The 27,305-nt window shown below is 39.9% G+C and overlaps 1 protein-coding gene across 5 annotated transcripts in view; it reads right to left on the bottom strand.

Moving 5' to 3' along the window:
- LOC310888705 (nipped-B-like protein) overlaps positions 1 to 27,305 on the bottom strand; it is a 196,953-nt gene that overhangs the window by 62,160 nt on the left and 107,488 nt on the right. For 2 of the 5 annotated variants that reach the window (XM_083815646.1, XM_083815647.1), the window contains exons 9-10: positions 21,871 to 22,500; positions 5,156 to 6,643 (exon numbers count right to left, since the gene is read on the bottom strand). In XM_083815646.1, the coding sequence (XP_083671772.1) occupies positions 5,156 to 6,643; positions 21,871 to 22,500 (2,118 nt within the window). Of the gene's footprint in view, positions 1 to 5,155; positions 6,644 to 21,870; positions 22,501 to 23,943; positions 26,769 to 27,305 lie in introns of those variants that run through there. The other 3 variants (XM_083815649.1, XM_083815650.1, XM_083815648.1) reach the window with 3 other exon arrangements.

Here is a 27,305-nt window from a genome sequence, read left to right as displayed (position 1 = left end):
AGCTGCTTCAGAAGTGGTTGGTACTGAAGCACAGCTCCTCTTGGCACCCCGACTGCTGGTACTGGGCTGGATATTCAAAGGGAGGCTCCCCTCTACACATCATGCAACTGATGCTACATGGAGCAAGTGGGTTGGATTGATCACACAGCAGGCTTGAATAGGAAACCCCAGTTCCCCAGGAATCTTGGAAGTTATTATGGACTGGCCAGAAAGCAAAGATTTCAGAATATTACCAGAGAAGGAGGTGACACGTTCTGCAGAGGCCCCACTATACAACAAGCTACCAGAAAATGAGACACAACATGCCCTGTCCACTGAAGGGTCCTGTCGTATCGTGGGAAAGCATCGGAGGTGGAAGGCTGCTGTATGGAGTCCTACACAACAGGTTGCCGAAACTGCTGAAGGAGAAAGTGAATCAAGCCAATTTGCAGAAGTGAAGGCCATCCAGATGGCTTTAGATATTGCTGAACAAGAAAAGTGGCCAGTTCTCTATCTCTATACTGATTCATGGATGGTAGCAAATGCCCCGTGGGGGTGGTTACAGCAGTGGAAGCAGAACAACTGGCAGCGCAGGGGCAAGCCCATCTGGGCTGCTGCATTGTGGCAAGATATTGCTGCCCAGGCAGAGAATCTGGTAGTAAAGGTACACCATGTAGATGCTCACGTACCCAAGAGTCAGGCCACTGAAGAACATCAAAACAACCAGCAGGTGGATCAGGCTGCTAAGACTGAAGTGGCTCAGGTGGACCTGGACTGGCAACATAAAGGTGAATTATTTATAGCCCGATGGGCCCATAACACCTCAGGCCATCAAGGTAGAGATGCAACATACAGATGGGCTCGTGATCGAGGGGTGGACCTGACCATGGACACTATAGCACAGGTTATTCATGACTGTGAAACATGTGCTGCAATCAAGCAAGACAAACGGTCAAAGCCTCTTTGGTATGGAGGACGATGGCTGAAATATAAATATGGAGAGGCCTGGCAGATTGATTACATCACACTCCCTCAAACCCGCAACGGCAAGCGCCACGTACTTACAATGGTGGAAGCAACCACCGGATGGCTGGAAACATATCCTGTGCCCCATGCCACCGCCCGGAACACTATCCTGGGCCTTGAAAAGCAAGTCCTATGGCGACATGGCACCCCAGAGAGAATTGAGTCAGACAACGGGACTCATTTCCGAAACAACCTTATAGACACTTGGGCCAAAGAACATGGTATTGAGTGGGTGTATCACATCCCCTATCATGCACCAGCCTCTGGAAAAGTTGAACGATACAATGGACTGTTAAAGACTACACTGAAAGCAATGGGTGCTGGGACATTCAAAAATTGGGATACGCATTTGGCAAAGGCCACCTGGTTAGTCAATACCAGGGGATCTGCCAACCGAGCTGGACCTGCCCAATCAAACCTGTTACGCACTGTAGAAGGGGATAAAGTTCCTGTAGTGCACGTAAGAAACATGCTGGGGAAGACAGTCTGGGCTACTCCTGCCTCAGGAAAAGGCAAACCCATTCGTGGAATTGCTTTTGCTCAGGGACCTGGATGCACTTGGTGGGTAATGCAAAAGAATGGGGAGGTCCGGTGTGTACCTCAAGGGGATTTAATACTGGGTGAGAATAGCCCATGAGTTGAATTGTAGTATGTTAATTATTATATAATACTGTATGTCATCACTACCATGATTGCTATATATCATAGATGAAAATGGTGATTAATTAGAATGTATTGGACAGAGTGTAACCTGAGCATGACATAAATGGTATGGAATAAGGGGTGGATATCTGTCCTGGTTCCAGTTAGGACAGAGTTAATTTTCCCTCATAGTAGCTGGTAGGGTGCTATGTTTTGGATTAGGATGAGAAGAGCGCTGATAACATGCTGATGTTTTAATTGTTGCAGAGCAGTACTTACACCAGGCCAAGGACTTTTCAGCTTCTCGCTCTGTCCTGCCAGCGGGCAGGCTAGGGGTGCAGCAGGAGCTGGGAGGGGACAGACCCAGGACAGCTGACCCAAACTGGCCAAAGGGGTATTCCATACCATCTGACGTCATGCTAAACAATATATAGGGGTGGCTGGCCGGGGTGGGGGGCCGGCTGCTCGGGGATAGGCTGGGCATCGGTCAGCAGGTGGTGAGCAATTGCATTGTGCATCACTTGTTTCGTACACATTATTATTATTAATACTATTACCATTATCACTATTATTATTATTGTTATTATTATTTTTCTGTCTTAATAAACTGTCTTTATCTCAACTCACAGGCTTCACTTTCCCGTTTCTCTCCCCCATCCCAGAGAGGGAGGGGGGAGGGTGAGCGAATGGCTGTGTGGTGTTTAGCTGCCAGCCGGGTTAAACCACAACGCATACGATGGGTGAGCAATTGGCTGACGGGCAGGGCTCAAAGGGTTGTGGTAAATGGGGCCACATCTGGCTGGCGGATGGTCATTAGTGGGGTCTCCCAAGGCGCCATTTTAGGGCCAGTCCTCTTCAATGTTTTTATAAACAATTTGGACGTAGGACTTGAAGGTGTTTTGAGCAAATTTTCCGACGACACCAAACTTGGAGGAGTTGTGGACTCGGCTGGGGGTGGAAAGGCCTTGCAGAGAGATCTGGACAGATTGGAGAGCTGGGCGATCACCAACCACATGAAGTTTAACAAGAGCAAGTGCCAGGTCCTGCGCCTGGGACGGGGCAACCCTGGCTATACGTACAGACTGGGGGACGAGACGCTGGAGAGCAGCCCCACAGAGAAGGATCTGGGGGTTGTGGTTGACAGCAAGTTGAATATGAGCCAGCAGTGTGCCCTGGCAGCCAGGAGGGCCAACCGTATCCTGGGATGCATCAAGCACGGCATTGCTAGTCAGCGGAGGGAAGTGATTGTCCCACTCTACTTTGGTATGGAGGGCGATGGCTGAAATATAAATATGGAGAGGCCTGGCAGATTGATTACATCACACTCCCTCAAACCCGCAACGGCAAGCGCCACGTACTTACAATGGTGGAAGCAACCACCGGATGGCTGGAAACATATTCTGTGCCCCATGCCACCACCTGGAACACTATCCTGGGCCTTGAAAAGCAAGTCCTATGGCGACATGGCACCCCAAAAAGAATTGAGTCAGACAATGGGACTCGTTTGCAAAACAACCTTATAGACACCTGGGACAGAGAATGGCACTGAGTGGGTATATCACATCCCTTATCATGCACCAGCCTCTGGGAAAATCAAACGATATAATGGATTGTTAAAGACTACACTGAAACCAACAGGTGCTGGGACATTCAAACACTGGGATACACATTTAGGAAAGGCCACCTGGTTAGTCAATACTAGGGGATCTGCCAACTGAGCTGGCCCTGCCCACTCAAACCTGTTATGTACTGTAGAAGGGGATAAAGGCCCTGTAGTGCACATAAAAACATGTTTGGGAAGAGAGTCTGGGTTATTCCTGCCTCAGGCAAAGGTAAACCCATCCATGGGATTGCTTTTTCTCAAGGACCTGGGTGCACTTGGTGAGTAATGCAGAAAGATGGCAAAGTTTGATGTGTACCCTAAAGGTGATTTAACGTTGGGTGAGAATAGCCAATGATTTGAATTATACAGCATTATATGTCAATTGGCACGATATATCATCACAACTATGGTTGCTATATGCCTTATCAACGGTATTACCGTAAGAGTCACCCAGATTAATGACGAATTAATCTTGATGGAACCAGGCAAGTGCAGCAGTGATGTGACCAGAGCTGGCTTCAACATGCGATACTCCAACACCACACACCATCTCTCCTGTCCAGAAGGACCATTATGACCAAAATCATAGACTAAAATGAACTTGATGAACATTTTAAAGGGACATTTAAATGGACATTTTAAAGGTTTGGCCCACAGACTAAGGGGATGATATGTGTTTGTGTATCAATGCATGGAAAGGATGGTGCAATTAATGAGAATGTATTGGAAAGCGTAAGACCTGAGCATGACATAGATGGTATGGAATTAGGGGTGGATATTGTCCTGGTTTCAGCTGGGATAGAGTTAATTTTCTACCAAGTAGCTGGTATGGTGCCATATTTTGGATTTAGGATGAGAATAATGCTGATAACACATTGATGTTTTAGTTGCTGCAGAACAGTGCTTACGCTAAGTCAAGGACTTTTTAGCTTCTCATACTGCCCAGCCAGCAAGGAGTCTGGGGGTGCACAGGAAGCTGGGAGAGGACACAGCCAGGACAGCTGACCCAAACCAGCCAAAGGGATATTCCATACCATACGGCATCATGCTGAACAATAAAACAGGGGGGAGTTGGCCCGGGAGGGGGGGGGGGTACCGTTGCTTGGGGGCTGGCTGGGCATCGGTCAGCTGGTGGGGAGCAACTTCATTGTGCATCACTTGCTTCGTTTTTTTTTGTTTGTTTGTTATTTTTTCCTTCTTTTCTTTCTTGTTTTTCCTTTGTTATTAAACTGTCTTTATCTCAACCCATGAGTTCTTGCACTTCTCTTTTCAGTTTTTCTCCCCCATCCCACTGGAGGGTGGGGGAGTGAGTGAATAGCAGTGTGGTGTTTAGCTGCCTGCTGGTTTAAAACCATAACAAGCTTGAAGTGTAGACACTCTGTAAAAGTGATGTATTTATAGTGTAAGAGAGGCAAATGGTATTTTTGAAGTCTGTTCTTGTTCTATGATGTCAAAACATCTCTTGGCAAACCACATTTCAGTCCTAATTAAAAATATAAAAGAAACTTAGGGCTTGTCTAAGTAGCATATTCCACCTCTTCAGTTACACTGATTTCGTTAAAATAGTAACCGTCCCTTATATAGGCACACTTAAACCAGTTTAATTCATACATATACCCATTATATTTAGCTAGATAAATTACCAGATTAGACTCATGTAGCTGAAAGTACAGCTTAAAACCATTTACATATTCCCACATTAGGTACTTGCACCGAAACAAATAAATCACTTCAAGATTTCCAGTAACAAGCCCTGAGATGAGTTTCACTTTGATTCCCTGAAATCACCACATAAGCAAGCATATAAACTATCAAACATTTGTGTTTAATTTCTAACCACAGGAACAGCAAACTAAAAGAACAGGAGTGTACAATATATAATGCAATTAACAAAAACAGTCTTACCTTTATTAGATTTGGATGACTTGTTCTTGTTAGGTTTAAAACACGAGCCCCTTGATTTATCTTCTCTATCCTTAATAAATTTCTGCACATCATCCAAAGAAAGTTTCTGAAGGACAACTACAGGTTTAGTTCCTTTATTTAGATCTTCAGCTAGCCCAATCTTCTCTACTTTATCCTTCTGTTCACCTTCATATTCAGTTTTCCTTGACTCCTGAGTGACATTGCCATCTTTATCACGCTTGATTTTTGGAATGACAAAATGTTTCAATGCACCAGATCTTGCCCCCAACAAGTAACTGGGAAACTCTGCTTTATTCTCAGCATGTGCTTTATTGCTATCAAGTTTACTCTTATTACCATCTGTCCTTCGTTCATCCTTGCTGTTGGGTGATTTAAAACCCGTTTTTTCAGGTCTTGATTTACTAAAATCTCCTCTACCTTCCTGTTTAATACGAGGGCTGTCAGGTCTTGATTTCTGATCCCCAGAAGAAAACTTTTCCCTTGATTCACCGGACTCATGTCTGTGTTTCCTTTCAAATTTCTCAGTTTTTGAACCATCAGGTTTAATACCATGCTTAGAATCATATTCATTTTTGTTTGAGGATCTCAAATACTCAGGCCTTCTAATCTTGGATGGATCCCCCCTGTATCTCTCTGACTCCTCCCTGTCCTCAGATCTTTGTTTAAAGCTATCATGGTCACGTCTCAGTGTATCAGAAACCGAACGCCCATCAGGCCTTTGTTTTGCTGGATCTGATCTACTTTCAGATTTTATCCTTGAAGGATCAGATTTCACATCTGGTTTTTGCCTAGGTATTTCAATTTTCTTATCTGACAATGGTTTACTCGAGTCTCTCCTATTATCATGTCTATGTTTTGGTGTTTCAGGCCTGCCTTCGCTCTTCTGTTTTGGCGTTTCAGGCCTCTGCCTTATTTCCTGTTTGCCATTATTTTGTTTTCCTTCATTTTGTTTCATCTCCATTTGCCTGCTCTCATTTTGTTTTGACTCTGTCTGTCTGTTCTCATTTTGTTTCAGCTCTGTTTGTTTGCTTTCATATTTAGTTTCTACCTGTTTGTTTTCATTGTGTGTACTTTCCAACCTTCTGTTCTCATTTTGCTCAAATTCCATTTGTCTGTTTTCATTTTGCTGGATATCTGTCTTTTGACCCTCAAAGTCTGCCTTTTTCCTAAAAATCTCAGGATGGTTTTCAGGTTTAAGAACTCCAACAGTGTCTTCTTGGGGAACACACACAAACCCGTCATTATACTGCTTAATTTCTTCATTTTTTTTGAAGGCATCCAAATCCTGAGTTACTGTTGCCTGAGAGTCCACTCTTCCTGCTTGCTGAAGATCAATACTAACCATCAACGCTGGCCTTGCCCCATTTCCTGCAGAACCTGTCTCCTGAGAAGCTGGTCTATTTCCTCCGGTAGTACCCCCTGCCTCCTGTGGTTTGTTTTCTTTTTTTCGCTTCTTCAGAGGCTTATCTGCAAATAGGAAAAAAAAATCATAAATGATATATATAGAAAGAGATTAAGTGTCCAATCAAAAATATCCGTTCCCCTCCATCCCCACAAATTAATCCCCCTCAGCATGTATGCGCACACTCAGCAAAACTCATTCAATTTAAAAGCAAGAATAGAACTTCTCTAACTAATACTTTTTAATATATTCATAGACTATTGTTCATTGTCAGTCTACCACAGGTGCCAATTAATCATTTAAAAAAAAAAACGCCTTCAAAACAAATGGTCAAAATCAAATCAAAGTCCCTGTAAAATTCCTAAGAGAACCATCTAATAAAGCAGCTGCAATATATAATGAGAAAACAAACAATTTAAGGCTGAAGCAAAAATCTGCAAAGACACTGAAGGTGCACCTTCTTAACTGTTTTTTGATTAATACTACTGTAAAAAGATTCCCCTCTGCAGATTGAGCCTCCTTTATTATATAACATAAGCAATTATCTGCAACAATTAAGAGGTTCTCCCTATATGGTTCAGTGCATCAGTTGGACGTCATGCATATTATTGCCAGGGAACACAGGAACAATGTACAAAAATGATTAAACTAACTCCAACACTCCAGGCTTCTCTTTAAAGCAGAACAGTATACCAAGAGCTGGAGTCTATACCGTAATACATACGTATCAGGTGGGGGGCCTCTATACACTTAAACTCTTGAGTAATTTCCCTTTGCAACAATAAAACTTTTCATGGATGAAAAAAAGTTCAGTGATAATTTTATGTAGTGTCAAGATCTTGACTCTGCAATAACCCTTTCAGTTTGTACTAAAAAAAAATCAAGAGTAGAATACAGAAAAATAAAAAGTGAGCCAATTACACACACCTTGTAATTTGGTAGAATTCATAGAAATGAGAAGCACATTGAAATATCAAAAAGAATATGTTCTGTCCATTTAAACTACAAGCTATTTATATTACCAATATGGTATTCTAAACTAAAATTAATTAATGCCATTAAAACATAAAGTCCTACTTGCACTAAGGCTTATATTCTCATTTGTCAACTATCATTGTGTAATTTGTTTAACAAATAAATAATTACTTTCTCTGTAATCAGGGAATATGATTTTAAGTTAAGGAATGACTAAACATAGGCTAGAAATTCTGGAGATCAATTGTCAAAATGTCTAGACCACAAATAGAATACGAAAAAAATAACTTATTTCGCGTCTAGATTTGTGGTGCCTTATCACCAGATGCGATTAGTGTCCTGGTTTCAGCTAGGATAGAGTTAATTTTCCTCCTAGTAGCTGGTAGGGTGCTATGTTTTGGATTTAGGTTGAGAAGAGAAGGTTGATAACACACTGATGTTTTAATTGTTGCAGAGCAGTGCTTACACCAAGTCAAGGACTTTTCAGCTTCTCGCTCTGTCCTGCCAGCGAGCAGGCTAGGGGTGCAGCAGGAGCTGGGAGGGGACAGACCCAGGACAGCTGACCCAAACTGGCCAAAGGGGTATTCCATACCATCTGACGTCATGCTACACAATATACATAGGGGTGGCTAGCCAGGATGGGTGGGCTGGCTGCTTGGGGATAGGCTGGGCATCGGTCAGCGGGTGGTGAGCAATTGCATTGTGCATCACTTGTTTTGTACACATTATTGTTAGTACTATTATCATTTTTTTTTCCTGTCTTAATAAACTGTCTCTATCTCAACCCACAGGCTTCATTTTCCCGTTTCTCTCCCCCATCCCAGAGAGGGAGGGGGGAGGGTGAGCGTACAGCTGTGTGGTGCTTAGCTGCCAGCCAGGTTAAACCACAACAATTAGCCAGCTCTCTTTTTTAGAAGCAGAAGTATAAGGAGGATGCAATCAAGGAAAAGATAAATAAACTCCGAGGAAAAAAAATACAACTCAAATTGTAAACCAGAATTATAACATATGGTTTCTAATTTCATCTGCTTGTAGATAGATTCTTTTTCAGAACAGTGAAAACTTTGGAGGATCATCTCCAAAATTAACATTAGAACACAGTAATAAGTAGCAATATGGTCAATTCCAGTGATGTGAACAGGCTTTTTTCCCTCATAATTTTCATATCTATTTGTATGTCTTTACCTTCCTAAAACTCCAAAATTATATACATTTAATGGCTAGAAGACAGTAAAGACAGATATAATAGACTCCATGCACAAAATGGCCAATTGCAAATAAGGAATTTCTCATAATTCAACAAAAACCCATAGGAAAGACCGTCAACTTTATGATAGACATGTGAAGCAAAATAAGTTTGCCACACAGAAGGTACAGCTTTTTAGCATGGAGATTTTTACTTTTTCCGTAGAACAACAATTGTTGAATTCATGAGAGCTTATATAGATTAATTTCCCTACATTACTGCATTACTGAATAATAATTGTAAAAAAAAAAACACACCACTTTTTGTTTGTTTTGTTGTTTTTTGAAACCTTTGTGCAGTGACAAAAATTCTGTGACTGAGGGCTTTGACCTCACTGAATTTCATGGCAGCTCTCAGGAACGGTCAGGAAGTAGAAGCCGATCAGACTACTGATAGGTTTCAAATTTGAATGTCCTTTTTAAAAAAATAAATAAAATACACATGCATACACACGTTGCTACCTTATTACCCAATTAAAAACTCCATAAATTTTGAAACACAAATTAAGACACTTGTGTTCTTAGGAAAAAGTCAATAAACTTTTTCATTTTAACCCAGAAATATCAGCCACACCAAAAAAGTCACGTATAGATCTGATGGTAGATCTACCAGTAGCCTTTAAGACTTTACTGTTACCAGTTACCTGCCCAATTCCTTCAACTGAGGTTATCACCTGTAGCAGAAGGGAACATGCATTCACATTTCCCCAAGTGCATTTCATTGTCCAGTGCATCAGCTTAAGGAACTAGTGAAAATAGTTTGCATTAACCTACCGGGCTGAACAAGTCAGCTAAGAGCCAAGCAAATGTTTCCTTCTGCTACCCCTACTATCAGGGCAAGGCCGATGGCCAGGAGCTGCGATGCCTTAAACTGCTATAGCTGAATCAACCAAAAGTCACCTTTCAGAGCCCTCATGCTGAGGGCACCCAAGATTAAACAACCAAAACAATTCAGGTAGGACCAATTTTCACTCTTGAACTTCTGTAACTGACCAGGCTCACAACACTGTTCATCTTCATCATCCAAAATGTCAACTTGTAAGTTGAAAACATATAAACAGATGATCACATTGCAACTTGGCATATTCCTACTAAACATAGAGCTTTTTTGATGGACCTTCTTCATTTCTCTTGTCAACTGAATACTGATGTTTTAGTATGTTGTTATAACTATAACCTGTTGTATTCGTGTTCTTATCTGAGAAGAAAGGGATGCCTTCAAAGTTTTCTTTTCCTAAAGAGCAAGGTGACTGCAGACAGAGTTACAGATTACTCATTTCTTCATATATCCAGTTCATCTTGATGGCGATCCTCAGAACTAGACTTGATCATTACTGTTTTGCCCCTATGAGATTTCTGGATCTAGGATAAAAAAAGCTGGCCCGAGTATAGGAAAATATCAGATTGAAATAGGGCATAAAATGTAGGATGAATACATAGTATCACTATCCTCATTGAGTATAATGAAAAAAAAAAATCCATTGAATGAGCACAAAGCCTCTTCTTAAGTTGCCATGATAGCTAATGAAATATGAAAGATGAAATACACCATTGGGCTTCAAGGGCTTTGACAAATCTAACTATATGAGAACAATTAATAGAGTAATGAGGAGAGAATAATTAACCTCTTCAAACAGATGTCTTCGTGTCTTCTCTTTTACAATCAAATATATGCAAGTTTGCATAAATCTACCTTGTTAAGGCATGAGTTCAAGGACCCCTCAGGATCTCAGAACAGACCAACTTAAGAACTTGAAAAATACCCATTCAAATAAACTTCATATCCTTCAAGGCATCAATATCCATCTTCGTCCACTTCATTCCACAGACAGTAGAATTTCTTTTTATTATCAGGATCTAGGGCTTTGTCAAAATATCAGACTAATGTTTTTCTTTCAAATCCCACAGACCTAGCTTCAAAGCCTGTCACAATTCTGAACAGGTATGCTGACAAACTCTTGAGACCAATAAAGCGTCATAGGGATTTTTTCACAGAATCACAGAATTGTAGGGGTTGGAAGGGACCTCAAGAGATCATCAGGTCCAACCCCCCTGCCAAAGCAGGTTCCCTACAGCAGGTTGCCCAGGTAGGCGTCCAGACAGGCCTTGAATATCTCCAGAGAAGGAGACTCCACAACCTCCCTGGGCAGCCTGTTCCAGTGCTCCGTCACCCTCACCGTGAAGAAGTTCTTTCGCATGTTGGTGCGGAACTTCCTGTGATCCGTTTTTTGGCCATTGCCCCTTGTCCTGTCCCCACAAACCACTGAAAAGAGGTTGGCCAAATCCCTCTGTCTCCCACACTTAAGGTATTTGTAAATATTAATAAGATCCCCTCCCAGTCTTCTTTTCTCAAGGAAGAACAGACCCAGGTCTCTCAGCCTTTCCTCATAGGGAAGATGCTCCAGGCCCCGTATCATCTTTGTGGCCCTCTGCTGGACTCCTTCCAGGAGATCCCTGTCTTTTTTGTAGTGGGGATCCAGAACTGGACACAGAACTCCAGGATTTGTGTGCGTTGATCCCACTCAGATGCTCCCGAACTACCCCCTCGTAAACCAGGAGGGAGTTCTCCATTTCCCAGCCCCTTTCTCCTCCCTCCAGGGTCCAGGAGTCCCAGGGGGGAGTCTGAAGCAAAGACCGAAGCAAAGAAGGCATTCAGTATCTCCGCCTTCTCAGCGTCCCCCGTTACCAGGACACTCCCCTCGTCCAGCAGGGGACCCACATTATCTCTAGTCTTCCTTTTACTGTTTACATACTTAAAAAAAAAAAACCTTCTTATTACCTTTTATCTCTTTTGCAAGCCTCATCTCTAGGTGGGCTTTAGCCTTCCTCGTCGCATCCCTGCAGGCCCTGACAACACTCCTACACTCCTCCCAAGGGGACAGGCCCTTTTCCCACATTTCATAGACCTTCCTCTTCCTTTTGATCTTGTCGATGAGCTCCTTGCTCATCCACGCAGGTTTCCTGCCCCCCTTCCCCAATTTCCTACTCTTAGGGATGCACCGATCCTGAGCTTGGAAGAAGTGCTGTTTAAACGTTGCCCAGCTCTCACAAGCACCCTTGCCTTCTAGCACTCTAGCCCATGAGATACCCCGAAGTAGGTCCCAGAAGAGGTCGAAGTTGTCTCTCCCAAAGTCCAGGGTAGCAATCCTACATTTTGCCTTACTTCTTCCACCAAGTTCCATCTTGAACTCCACCATCTCATGGTCGCTGCATCCCAAGCTGCCCCCAACCTTCACATCCCTAACAAGCACATCCCTGTTGGTAAGAACAAGGTCCAGAAGCACCCCCCACCTCGTTGGTTCCTCCACCACCTGCGTCAGAAAATTATCTTCAACGCATTGTAGGAACCATTTGGACTGCGCGTGCCTGGCCGAGTTGCTTACCCAACAGATGTCTGGATAATTAAAGTCCCCCATGAGAACCAGAGCCCGGGATTGCGAGGCTACTTCCAGCTGCTTGTAGAAGGCCTCGTCGACCTCCTCCTCCTGATCTGGTGACCTGTAGTACACCCCCACTACAGTGTCATCCATACCAGCCCACCCCTTAATTCTCACTCACAAGCTCTCTGCTGCTTCTTCACCCTCCCCCAGGTGGAGCTGGGTACACTCTATTTGCTCCCTCACATAAAGGGCAACTCCTCCCCCTCGCTTCCCCAGCCTGTCTTTCCTAAAAAGGACATAGTCCTCCATGACAGCGTTCCAGTCATGCGAGCTGTCCCACCATGTCTCTCTGTGATCGCAATGAGATTGTGGCCCCGTGACCGTACACAGATCTCGAGCTCATCCTGTTTATTTCCCATGCTTTGCGCATTGGTATACAGGCACTTTAGGGAAGCAGCAGGCGCAGTTACTCCTAGAGGGACGCAAGAAGAAGATTCCGGACAGAGTATCAGGATCATTACCTTCTCTGAGGAGCCCTCGGACAATCCTATGGGACAACTCGGAGGTTTTTCCCTACTATCTTCAACAGTGACAGCAGAGACAACATCCCCCAGCCCTTGTCTGTCACATCTAGCTCCCCTCCCTTCCCTCATCAAACCTAGTTTAAAGCCCTGGTAATCAGTCCAGAAAGCTTGCTCCCCAACACACTTGTGCCCCACTTGCTGAGTCGGAGTCCATCAGCATCCCACATACCCAGCTTCTTAAATGCCTGCCCAAGATCAAAATACCCAAAGCCTTGGTCCAGACACCACCCCCTCAGCCAGTCATTTACCTGTCCCATTCTCCTCCTTCTTTCTGGGTCCCGGTCACCCATCGTGAGGACAGAGAAGAACAATACCTGCACCCCCGATCCCTTCAACATCCTTCCCAGGGATGCGAAGTCCTTTTTAATATTACTCATTTTCTTTGTTGCAGCTACCCGGGACCCAGCCTGAATGACGATAAGAGTATAGTAGTCCTCTGGTTTAATGAGCTGAAGCAGAGCCTTCCTAACGTCTCTGACATGCTCCAGGAAGACAACACACCTCTCTGGAGAGGTTATCCAGATGGCAAACGGGAGCCTCGGTGCCCCTCAGCAAGGAGTCCCCGGTCACTAAGACTCTCCGCCCTTTTTTTGTGGCACTGGTTTTGATGCAGTGCCCTGTCCGGCCCCGCTCCCTATGCTTGGTACTTCCCTCGACTTTGACATGCTTCTTGGGTCTTGGGTTCCGACTACTGTCCAGACCCTCATCCTTTTCCTGCCCGAGAGCTTCAAATCTATTACCCAGGGACACTGTGGAGGTAGGTGGCTCCGTGGGTGTTGGGGGCAGATGCCTCCTTCTGCTTCGAGCTGAGACGAGGGTCCAGCCCCTTTCCTCTCATGGGTGGCCAAGTCCTCTGTCCTGCAGGTGAGCAGCTGGATCGGCTACTACCCTTTGCAGGGACTTAGGAGAGGGCTGCTGGGCCTCAGTAGGGGCAGGTTGACACCTCCTATCTGTCTCCCTCAGAGACTCCCAGGAGCCCCTCAGGCTGCCAATTTGTTGCTGCAGCCCAGCCATCTTCTCAAGCATTTCCTTGAGCAGGGCACACCTGCACCCATGACAGCCCTCTCTTCCCTCAGGACCCAGGGGGGCCTCCAGATTTCAGAGCTCCCCACAGTATCCACCCTGGACTGCAACTTCCCCCCTCAGGGGATCCACCTGGGTGCCCACATGAGCCCAGAGAGGCCGTGTCCCCTCAGTCTGGGCTGCCGCCTCACCCCAGCCGCTGCAACGGGTGCCCACCATGGTGAATTATAAGTTGTAAAAGGTAGAGTTCCCAAAGGAGAGGAGAGGAAGAGAAAGGGAGGTGGGAAAGGGAGGAGAGGATCCCCCCTGCGCTCATTCCTGCCCCGCGCAAACTGCCTGCGCTAACTGCCAAGCCAGTCCTGTTTGCGTGTCCTCCCTAGGGACTCCCTAGGGACTGCTTTTATACCGTCAGGGGGTTGGCTGCTGTCAACCCTGGCTCCGCCCTCAGCACGTCAGCGCCTGCCTGCTGGGGGGGGCGTGGCTGCGGCTCTGACCAAACGGCTCTGCGATGCTATTGGGGGTGGGTGGTTAGGGGTTGGCTCCATCCACCTCCCTGCCAGGAACCCTTGCTGCAGTCGATCCGCGCAACGTCCTCGCTAAAATGGCCCTTCACTTATCGTAATATTTTTTTGTAACAAAAGGAATAAGTGGTTAACCACAGAAGAGCTTTCTATGTTAGAGATTGGGCATCCAAGTCTGTTTTCAGATTTTCTTTTAAAAAACAATATTCCCTTCCCCCACCCATACCCCAAGAATGTAAATACATCCAAAATCATTCCTTGAATAAAATTATGACAGTTCAGAGTACTGTCTAATAACGGTTATTCTCCTATATATGCATCTTTTTGGCTTAACAAATCCACCGTAGATGTTCTCTTTACATGGCAACATGCTCACCAAAATGCAGTAACTTGGTGCTCAAAGCAAGATCATAAGCCAACAACTGACAGCTGTTTCGCTTTTCCTAGGAATTTTTCATAGATCTCCTCAAATTTGTCCAAACACCCTGTCCCACCAAACAAAAGTGTTTTACAGACCACAAGAACCTAAACCACTCAATATAATCAGGATATAAGGAAGGTTTAAATATGAAATTAATGGTACTGATGGATGACCTATCAGTGTAGTGAGGGCAAATACCTATTTTCATCTTTCTACTCCTTCATGAACATTCAGCATTACTGACCATGAGAGTTTGCTCTCACCTCACCTCCTCCCTAAAACAATATTCCAGTATTCCAAAAACCAAAGAAATGAACAACCAAAGAGAAACCTTCCAATCAGTAGAAGAGATTCCCACATCAATAGCTCCTCCCCTTGAAGGAGAGACTGAGCAAACAGCTCAGAAATTTTAGTCTCACTGCTTGCTCTAAGAAGAAACTACTAAAGAATAAGAAACTACTAAAGAAGCTTGCTCAGAAGAAACTACAAAAAGTACAGTGATGATCTTGGTATAAGAAGCCTTTCTTAACTGAAAACGATTCCAAATGCTCCAAAATAAACAAAGATCAGAGGGCTTCCAGCTGCTGCAGTTCAGAGGAAGGGATTTCTGAGAACCTGAACAGAAACAGATGGTAATTTTTAGCAACCTGTCAAGAGACTTTATCAAGCTTCTGGTTACTGTGCAAAAAAGAAAGCCTATCAGAAGGAATGTGCAAACTCATTCAGGACAAAACACAAAAAGAATAAAGCAGGCTCTGATATGCCTTAGAGTGTAGCAGATGTCAGAATCTTCATTTTTCTAAAGTTTTGCTCATTTTCTTAAATATGACAATAATGTAATTAGCATAGCTGGAGAATGAAATACGATCTTAGGAATTTTTCTACTTCAGGATGTCTTGCAACTCATTATTCCCTGTCAACTATAGTAATACAGAAGAAATAATACACTAGAAAATAACAAGAATTGAACTACAGAAGAGTATAACCAAGTATCTACACTTATTTAGAGACTGGAAGCTGTAATTTAACCTCCCTGAATTTAATATTGCTTTTACAATTAATATTATTTTAATATATTTATAAGATAAAGGTTTTTCTGATAAGTGCTTAGTTTTATCCATGTGATTACTTTGTGAAAAATTATTGTTTTCCAAACTCAGTTGTAAAAAAAAAAAAAAATGAGCAAAACCTGAAGTACAATTAATTTTGAAATACACAAAGCACCACCTAATTTCACAAGAAAGTAAAACAGTAGGCTTAAGGAAAACTGCTTATTTTATGGATCACAGATTATCATAACCAATTAGTTTTTAATCATTTGTATGAACAGAAAACTTTTATGACCGAGTGACTTCAGAATTTATTGGTGAACACATTTAATCTCCCTTTCAGATTTTGACTTCATTCTGACTTCATAACTTATTTCAGTTGACTAGATCCAGTAACATTTATATAGTATGATAATGGAAAAATCCTGTATCACCTTAGATTGATGTCAGAGTGAACTTGATGACTATAATCTATAGAAATGCTGGGCTTAAACTCTTAATAAGCTTTATTAATTATATAAACCATTACTTTATCAAGATTTAAATTCATCACAGAGAATCGACTATCGCAGAACAAAATAAAGTCATTACTGGGTAAGTAATGTTATAAATCCTCCTATCTATTTAACTGGTAGAATCAAGACATATGCGATATGCAATTTATATTTAATTTTGTAATCTTAGTTTATGTTACAGAAAATCAAAACAGACTTCTTGCCAAACTGTTGGGTTTTAGTTCTTTTCTACATCTGTTTACAAGAGCAGATTTCTGTGCTATCCTGTGTAAAGCACAACCTGGGATAAGTGTGGGAATTTGCTTTCATATTACACAAGAGCTTCAAAAGAAAGTAAATGCCATTAAAAAACGCCTTTTTCTTTTTAACATATAAATGCGTTTTTCACTTGATCAGTACTTCATTCCTTAAAAACATATAAATAGAAAGTAATTTTTCCTAGATAGATAGAATTTTTGCAACACTTCATTGCAATTTCTCTAGATAGAAGAGGAATTTCTTCCTCCTCCTTTTCTTAAATGTCTCAACATAAAACAAAAGAAGTCTCTCATCTATAAAAATTGGATGTCGCAAAACTGCTTTTTCTTGGAAAAGCTACATAAGGTTCCAGTTTCATCTATTTACATAACACTACAAAATATAGACCTAATGAAAGTTTATATACACAAAAGTCGTATTTCTCACATTATCTTACTACACAGAGACACAATGATTTAGATTTTACACTGTCTCCTCTCATCCTCTTGTAGTAATGACTTTAATCTTCTGCAAGATTACTAAACAAATGCCTACACTTGTATCTCTACTTTTAAGGAAATAAAATCCCTATAATGTATTTTTGGAAATCAATGGTAATATACTGGTTATAATTACACATTCTGTCATTTCATTCATTGGCTACATAAAATTAGACATAAACAAATTCTTAATAGCGTTCTATTAATTTCCTCTTCGGGAAACTTTGGGGGAGATGGGGAAAGGGGTGAAAGGGAGAGAAGCTGCATAAGAGCTTAAAAGGTAAGAGGAAAAGGTTACTTACCTAGAACGGTAGTTTTGCTCCGGCAGAGTCACACTCTTGGGATGTGTGTCTCTGCTGCTATTGGCTTGAAAGAAACTAAAAAAAGAAGGGCCAGTAGCAGGCATCCAAATGCCCCCTAACTGATCCAGTTATTGGAAATAAAGTTATTGCAGCTTCACTTCTTCCTAATTCAAAGAATCCATAGTAAGATTCACAGAAGTAGGTAAAATGGATAAAGAGGTAAAATAAATAGCTAACAAACCCACAGATATGAGTAGGTTTGTCTCATTTTAAAAAAATGCTTCTAATGCTTTGAACGCTTTTAAGTTTAAAAAATAAAAATAAAAAATATTAGCCTCCCCAATGAAATGGTTAGTGATTAATGATTTCTTGACTATTCTCACAAACTCCAGGGAACAGTGCCTTTTACAAGTAAAAGTAAGACTCCTTAATCTCTTAAGACTTGTGCACTATATAACATTTTTGAAGCAGCCTAAAATCTAACAATGAACACACAATACTATGTATGGAATAACTCAAATGAAAATTAAGGAAATCTGAATTAAAAAATAAATAAAATCTAAAACAATTTGAAAAAAGAGACTCTGGAAAAAGATGTGTTCCTTTCTGTTTTTTCAAGTAATTTTCAGGGTTATCTTCCTTTTTAAAAGACTCAGAGTTCCTTTTAACATTAATATCTTAAATGTTTTTTATTTTTGATTCTCAGCATATGGTTGTGGGTTTTTTGTTTTTTTGTTTTTTTTAAAAAAGCATGACAGATTTTGAGGTAGAAACCTTGGACCTGAAAATTAATTCTGTAGCACGTCTAAATCCTGAAGAACAAGAAGAGCTTAATGTAATGTTCTGGGAAAGGTTTAGATGACTAGCTTTGAACTACTTGACTATGCACAAAAATAACCCGTTTGTATCTGAACAGCTGAAAAGCACAAGTTAATGCAGAGAACTGAGGTTACCAAAATGAAATTTCTCCCTCAACAACCCCCCCCGCCCCCCCCCGCCCCCCCCCCCCCCCCCCCCCCCCCCCACAAAATAAAAAAAGATTCCTGAGAAGCACAGAAATTCCTGGGACATAAGTTCTTAAAACTCAACAAGTTTTACTGTACTTTCTTGGAGTAGTCAACTTCAGATTGTGAACTAAGTACAACTCCAGTTAAGTGAACAAAATGGGTTCAGAACATGGACCTTTGCTTGTTTCCAAAGCAATTCAAGAGTACCAACTAGTACAGGAAATGTGACTACTAATGGTGATTAGAAGAGAAGGAACTGTGTGTGAAGTTTCATTGTCTTTCTAAAGAAACTAGATCATCAAAATATCCTGATGTACCTAAGCAGAGGATGGTTAACTTCTTGTTGACTGTTGTGGAAAAAGATAATCCCTTCCTGTATTAACCCTTCAGAATCATCCATACCATGGCTGTTCTTTTTTTTTTTTTCTACTCAGATATTCCAAGTCTTGAAAAACAATAGCTGGATCTACGCGTGATATTATACATCTTTTCAAAACAGAAGATATGATCTAGTATTGACAATTTGTATCCGATGAGGACATACAAGCCATTATGAGGGGGGCAATGGGAACTGAAGACCTGAGGCATGACATGTTCCAGAGACTTATTAGTTTGTTCTGAAGCTATTAAATATAATAGGTGTAGTAGACTGAAACTTTTGTTGTTGAGTGCAAAATTAATCAACAGACATCCTTGATGGAAAAAGTAGGAAGAGGAGATGGTATCTTGTCCTTCCACACAGAAGGCAGAGACAAAAGTAACTTTTTCCAAACTTTGTACCTCTCTATCATGATGAAAAGACCATATAATCCACTTAATCCAAGATCCAAATAGATCAAAAGGATAGAATGACAAAAACAGAGGTCTGAAAAGCACTTGGGTATGGAGGCAAAAGGTCTATATTAAAACATCTCTCCTTATGTATTTCTGAGAGACATTAGGTCAAATCTGTCAGATTTTGCGTTGGTGATTTTTGCACTTTTTCTGAAAACAAAAGCATGAAAATCAGGTTCCAGAAAGATATGTTGCTTTTCAAAGAAGACAGCACTTCTGCAAAACCTGGTATTCCACCTCTGGACTGGAGGTTGCCTCCCACTTTGAGAGACTTTGTTTGGTGGAAGCTACAAATATTCTAACAGTTTTGTTAGAATTAGGGGATTATTACAGAAAGTACTATAATTTCCAAAGGGCTCCAAATCCCCATTTCCCACCTGTACCAAACATTTCAAAAGGACTTCAACATTGCCTTAGACAAGTGTAGCAGTTGTATAATTTTTGTCAAGAACTCACAGAAAATCATCTCCACCTCTTCCCTGGAATATAAAGTTCCACCACACTACTGGTTCCAAACCTCAGAAAAAACATGTCATATCCATCTAATGCCTTACTGTTTAAAAAGTAGCATCTGAGTACCTTTGATGAAGCACTGAACTGTAGAGATTTCACATCTAAAAAAAGGACAGAAGAGACCACTAATCTTCTATCACAACTTGAGTGAGTACAATTCCACTCGAAGTACTTTATGGAAGACAATAAAGAATGCCTACACAGAAAGCATAGCATGACTGTAGTATGTATTCCCGTGCCTTATTTACAAAAGCATCAAAGATGCTTTCATGCAGATTTCAGCATGTGCTAGCATCTAAAGTATGATCTCTAGAGGGACACTTGCTACCTACAGTATCAACTAACACAATGCTCTCCTGCTCTAATTAGACGGAGTACATACTACAGTCACACTATTTTCTGGACATAATGTGATCTGAAGTTACAGTCTACGTACTAAGGTGCATAAATGCCAGGCTTTTGCATAAATGCAGTAGGCAGCTCCTCAAAAGTGAACAACGTATTTAGGTTAGGAGTTATTAGATATATTTCTAACAGACATATTCCCATAGGAACCATAGAGGAAGCTTCCTCCTGTAGTCACACCAAATCAAACGACGATAACTAAAACAATTCCTGAGCGTATCAGCTTGTAGACATAATACAAACTTAGAAGCAATGAAAAAAACGTTAGAGAAATATGGTTCTTATTTTTTGGTAAGATAACAGCTTTTCAGGTAATCTGCCATGAGACTGGTAAAAATTCTTCTACTCAATATTTTCTGTATTCATGACTGAAAACTTGGCAGACAAAGAGAAAAGAGCTGCTGCCTAGCATAGGGGCAACTTAACACCTGTGAATAAATGGTGACTGTTTGTCCCAAAATAAGGCAGCAACTTCTTGAACCCAATCCATAGCAATTGCAGGAACTCAGGAAGAACTGAGACCTGGCAGAAAATGCAGGCAATAAATGAAGCGTAAGGTTGGAATCCTTATTTGGTAAGTTGGTTATCAAGCAGTGGTGAAGGGGGTAGATTGCATTATATAAAAATCACTCCTTTACCCCATAAAAGAAAGGAATCAGAGTCTACCTGTGGCTATGTAATTATGGTAAACAAACTTCACAACTGAAGTGCATAATTTCCTGAAAGTCAGAACAAAAAAGGAAGTGTTTTAGTCTTGCTCTATGTGTTTGAAGGCTGTTGCACACCATAAAAAATACACATTTTTCCAGCTGTTTCTCAGCTAAAATATGCTGCAGAATCTACCCTAGCAGTGCAGAAATAAAAGTAGCTTTTGAAGAAACAAAGTATTAGGAGACAAACCACAAGCTCTCCATAAATAAATTTAAAATTACTACAAGAGAGGTAAGCAGAGCAGCAAAATCCCCCATTTAACTAAATCAAAATTAAAGGTAGTAGATCTCTTTTGAGGTGAGCACCCATTTTCTTTGTAGATTGACAAACAACGTTTTTAACAAGAGTTGATTTAGTTACCAAATAAGGAATATCTAAAGCGTTAATATTTATAACAATTATATTCTAATTCTCATTCTCTCTCTCCAGACATTTTTAAAAACGGGAAAAAATCTTTGAATATAGAGAAAACATGCTCTCTCTGGTGAGCAGCTGAACAACACTGGATACAATATAGTCGTATATATTATCCAATCATTACAGTGCCTTTAAAAGAAGAGATGTGATTTTAATCTAACACCTTCTTCACATTAGGTTCAAATGGGGATATGAACAGATGAGGATAAAAGTTTTCCTCTATTTTCTTAAATTAGGTAACATAGAAAATGAAAAATTCAACTACCAGAACTTATAACAAATTTTGACTTGTAGTACATACTACTGGGATTTTAGAAACTTTATAAATGATGTTAACTGTACTTCATTCGGTCTCATGGTTCAAATAAGAGTAGGTTAAAAAGAATTTTGAAACATAAGAACTTCACTTTCCATACAGTAAGATCCCAAATAAAGAATACCAACTACTAAAAATATGCATATATGAAATTACAGTCCATTGTTGCAGGGAAATTAAGATGAATATCATAGAAGAACCTACACTGAGTAAACAGAATTGAACTATGTAACAATAAAATGAAGTTTTATTTATATATATATATATATATGGGTTTTATAGGCATATATATATTTATATAATAAATATAGTGTATACACACACACAATCCTTTTACCTTTATCTTGCACTTCTTTTGAAAATCGCTCCCTTTCAATAGCTGATTCACGTTCTATCCGCTCAATTTCAGCCAATGCATCCAATTCTACTTCATCAAATGACGTTATAGTTCCTTGTTGCGAAACCTGTTGCTGTGTCTGTACCACAGGAGTCTGAGGCTGTTTTGCAGCAACTGAAGCGTTCTGTTGTAAAACAGGCACTTGTGCCTGAAGGAAAGCTGTCTGTTCATGCTGCGGCAAACACTGAGCAGTGTTCAGTGGGTGGTTAACATCCTGTGGCGTAACGGGTGTTTTAGAAGTCTGTCCTGGGTACTGCACATTAAAAGGTATATCACCCTCTGACACACTGCTGTTTTCCAAACCAGAAAGCATATCATCCTGCTGGTCCATATCCGAAGATCTTACACGAGAGAGTCTTAATGTAAGCTTAGTGGAGTTCTTGGAAGGAGAACTAATGATATCATACATTGCAGCTTTTTCAGTCTGGTCTTTTTCATCCTTGCCTAACTTCATTTTCTTTTGTTTCTTTTGCTTTCTTTCTGGAGAATCTAACAGTATGTCTGGGGGAACATCTCTAGGTGATGAATAAGGTGGATGCTGAGATTGTAGGATTAAAGGTGGTCTTGATCCTAGAATAATAATTCAGAAAAACTGAACAGTTATGTTGTTTCATATTTTATATAAAAGCACACTAAATATAACCTACATAATTTTAATGTGTATTTGTACATATATCTGTGTTCACAAAAGGTCTAAATAAGATTGGTAGGAGACACATCATTCCTAGATCAAGATGTATTCCAGATAGTTACATTGTATTTCCTAGAAGTTTTAACAGTCCACTGCAAATGGCGAAGGGATCATTTCAGAGAAGATGGAACAAAACCAAACAAACAAAAACACACACACACGCAAAATAGTACTTGCAGGTTCAGAATATCAACTATTAGAAAATAGTCAATGAAAGTAAGTTGACTACAGAAAAAGGAAAGATCAAAAAGATTCTTCATAAGGTTCAGTAATGAAGACTTAATGATCAGTGTACTGTTAGCCATTTCAGCCACACATCGTTAAATTTAAAAACAAACAAACAAACAAAAAAACACCACAACAGTTGTTTAGGGAGGGTTCCCTAGCTTACGTGTCCATAGAAAGATGAAATTAGAAAAAGTCTTAAAAATAAATTGGTCTTTCCTTCTTCTTTAACTTTGATTCTGATAGTTCATTTTCACACCTTTTTTTAAATATTCCTTGCCTTAGCTCCTCTCTTTCTTTCTCTTTTAAAATGTATGAATTTTTACTTCTATATTCACTCACTCCAGACTTTGAATATATCTAGAGAAATTTTAAAAAGAGGACATAAAAATGACATTTTAAAAGAGGGCATTACAAATCTTCTCCAATTCATCACTTTTTTTGTTCCTCAAATTAAACAAGCTCCCCATAACTGTTAGCACAGAAAAAAAACTTTGAAAAGCAGATAACATTTCAACCTTTCCCAACTATGATTTTAAGCTATAATTAAGCTACATTTTTTTGGTTTAAAAAGGAATACCGGTGCATATAAAAAGAAAATAATAATAATAATAGTAATAATAATAATAGACCAATATACTCCAGCCTCCTCTTGTTTAAACAAAGCAAACGTTTCTCTGATCCCACTCATCCACTAGGGAAGACTGCTCTTCAGAAGGCAGTGACTGAGATTATTATTAGTCATTCTGTTTTAGGTCATCATAAATCAGTACTTGTAACAACACTCAAAAATGTATTGGAAGACAGGTCCCCACGTGCTTCATTCAAGAAACACCACTAAACAAGAAAGTAGCTTTATTCTGCAGCTTAAATGTCTTTCAGATATTTTAAGAAATATTATTAATTAAACAATGCACTGACCTGTAGATGAAAAAAAGAATGGATACATATACCAAATCTGCAGTTCAAATGAAAGGTGTTCCTTTACTGATGGCTTTGCAGAGGCTGCTATACTTTATTTTCTATCTCTAGTACATTCTGTGAGATATCCTATAGGCTCTGTATGTAGAGCTGGGTATAAAATGAGTTTCTCTTACCCAGTTCTCCTTGACCATGAGAAACAACTCCATATTCTGCCAGTAATATCCACAATGTTGAGAAGCCCTGTTTTGATTCATCCTGATTCTCTAGATCTTTTCACCACATTATTTCCCCTCCTCAAATTAGATACCACACCCATTCACTAATACCAAAGTCCTGGTTACACCCTACAAAGCTCTCTCACTTGCCTTCCACCATAGATTCCTATTCTTGTGATGCATGCGTGTGGCATGCACACACACTTCTCCTAATTACTGCCTCTTTAAACAATAATTTACAAGATTGTCTTGGCGTAACGAATAGCAGAAATTGTTAGCTACTGATTTTCTCTAAGGTAATGAGCACCACTCACTGGAAATACAGGGTGCATTTTTCTTTCTACAAATATCAGAGGCAGCTCAAAATTTTTCAAAGAACTTACTGACATCTTAATCTTGAATTAGCACTTAAATGAATACTTCTGAAGTTGCAATAATGGAACACATTGTTCTACACAGTTAGGCTTCAAAGAGAGGACAGAGATTTGATTCTTCCTTGCCCTAAACTTTTAAGTAAATATGACAAGATCATTCTGCTTTGGTATTACTTTGGATTTGTCATGCTGAAAAATAACACTGCAGCAACAGATTTTTTTTTATTTTTTTTTTAATCTTTGGGTAGACTTGAGGAGGTCAGAATTCAGTGCATTCCACTGAATGTACTTAGATTCCAGTTAAATGAAGAAACAAAGTACAGTTTTCCCTCTTGTAGGCAGCAGTATGTATAATAGTAAGTATAAGCTGCATTTTAAGAGTATCTGTTCTGGCAATAACGTCACATATTTCTGAGATGTCTACAGACGGTTAAGCCTCTTGCAACAAATGGGCTTAGAAGCTACTATGCCTAGGCACTGAGGTGAAAAGAAATTGAAAAAGATGAAGTATTCTGGAACAGTTTCATTCTACCACAGACATTAACAGTTTTGAACATGTATCACACATTGAACATGTACCACACACTGTTGGATGCTTAGACTTGAGACAAAACATCACTCATTATACAGAGAGAGTTTCACCTATTACTGTTGAAGTCAGTCTGGAATATTTCCTATGGGAGAAGGCTTTGAGCTATTATATATCTGAGAACAAAGCTCTCACAAGACTTATTGATAACAGAAGAAATGTTTTTTATGGAAAGAATACACAGACAGAGAGATATGATATATTAGCTGAAGCGGACAAGATTCCAAGGTTGAGAAGGTTTGTTCTACAAAATGCTGTCAGTGTAGTAAACCATATGATGATCTTTGGATATGATCTTTGTGAATGACCCCAGTTTTAGAACATTCTTTTATAATAGAGAAATATGTAGGTAGCTTTCCAGTCTAAACCTAGAGCTGTGCAGTAATTCAGGAGAAAAAAAATATCTGACTTTCTGTAGTTCCATAGTATCAGCAAAAGTACCTTGTCCAAACTTTTTTGTATGGCAAGAATACATAAAACTTGTGAGATAAAAAGAGACTCTCCATTGATTTGGGACTGTCATTATATCATCAGTGAACAGAAGATAATTATTGTCATCCAGATAATGATAAATATAACTTAGAAGCAGGTAACAACATAAGAAATCAGAACTCTGCAAAGAACAAATACACCCGTAAACAATACCTCCATAGTCTTTCAGTGAAAGTCATACTGATCACCCATGATAACTCCAGGATTGGTTCTCTATATTAATTAGTTTCCCTAGTGCTAGATGGCACTGAGTATGGAAGAAGTTTTATGAACTGCTTTAGCAATTTGTAAACACTTTTATTTTCCTGAGACTTTTGACCGATTTCCTAACATATCCTTTATAACGCAAGCAACTATAAAGTGCATTGCATTAACAGTAACTTAGCCATCTTAAGAATTAAAAGTTTCAAAACCACTTCTTGTTTACCATGAAATGGCTTCACTTGCTCATTGTGCATTACTGTGTTACTCATCAGTAACTTGAGTAGCAAACAAATAAGCTTTTGTCCAGAAGATTATACACAACACTGATACCTATACCTTATATTTTTTTGTCTGCACACTTTCTAATTATGCCACAGCACTCATATCTTATTTAACCATTCATGATACTTTCTCTGATAATCTTTGAGCCTCTTTAGAACAAACACCACTTGCCTTTCAAAGCTGATGCACCAAAGTCCCACCACTGGTCAATTTCTTTGTTGTGATCCACATGGTTAAAAAACAACTATTAAGGTTACCAGGAACTTAGGACCTGCATATTTAAAATTACTAACTTTTCACTTTCACAGCTTCAAAAGGATCACTCCAAAGAGTATTTTCATATTCCTTTAAATCCCTTACAGGTAAAGGTTCCCAGATGCTGAAAGAAAGTCTTTCACCGATCGTACGTGCTCTTTTGTAAGAAGTATTATTCCCTATGCATGAAGGCCAGAAAAAACTACTAGTGAACAAATGAAGACTGATGGATAATACTTGGTTCATAGCACACTAGAGAGAAACACCACCAACATTCAAGTGCTGTGTCTTTTTAAATTCATAAAAAGTGATCCTCGAGACTCTGTGAACATTATTTAAGTGGGTACTAAATCATTATAGGTCAAACCTGGACACAGCATTCCAGACTTTTTACTGAAAAAAGTCTTTTTGAAAAGAGGCATTAATGAGTGCATATGTTCTACATGTGAAGACCATAATATCCATATTGCACTGGTACTGATGTTTGTTGGAAAAGCTAAGAACCTGGTAATGACAGAACCTGAGGAATATTCAGATTACTGCCAAAAGACTTCAAGAGATGACAGTTATACTGTGTAAATGGAAAATATATATATATATCTATATATATATATCATTTTTTTATTTAATATGATCCTATTAATCACCTTCACATAAATTGAATGTTTTCATGAAAATGTCATCAGACAAATTCACCCTGAAACCATTGCTAAACCAATCACACAATTGGTAATAATCATCTTGAGAATTTGCGCCTGCAGCACACTCAAAAATGGAAAACAGTCTATTCAAAGTGTATTACTGTCCAGACTATTATACATAGACTGTATGATTTCAGTACATACTAGGAGAACAATTTGTTTTAAGGATTGAGAAAATAATGAAGAGGTAATATTCCAAAGTGAGTTTGTTAAGAATAAGTATCATCAAATCATAATAATGTCATTCTATAAAGCAGTAAATCTCGTGGATTAAAGAGAATTGAGTGTCATACCTGGACTTAAGCAAGGCTTTCTATATAGCTTCTCATATCAATTACACTAACAAACTGAAGAAGTATGGTCTAAGCAAAAATACTGAAAGATTTTAGTATATCCTATTGGAAAAATGTATTCAAAGAGTTG

Source organism: Anser anser, assembly GCF_964211835.1.
Source record: "Anser anser genome assembly, chromosome: W".
NCBI classification, from domain to species: Eukaryota; Metazoa; Chordata; class Aves; order Anseriformes; family Anatidae; genus Anser; species Anser anser.
Note: the sequence above shows the minus strand (reverse complement) of the source record. Positions and strands in the feature narration are given on the sequence as shown.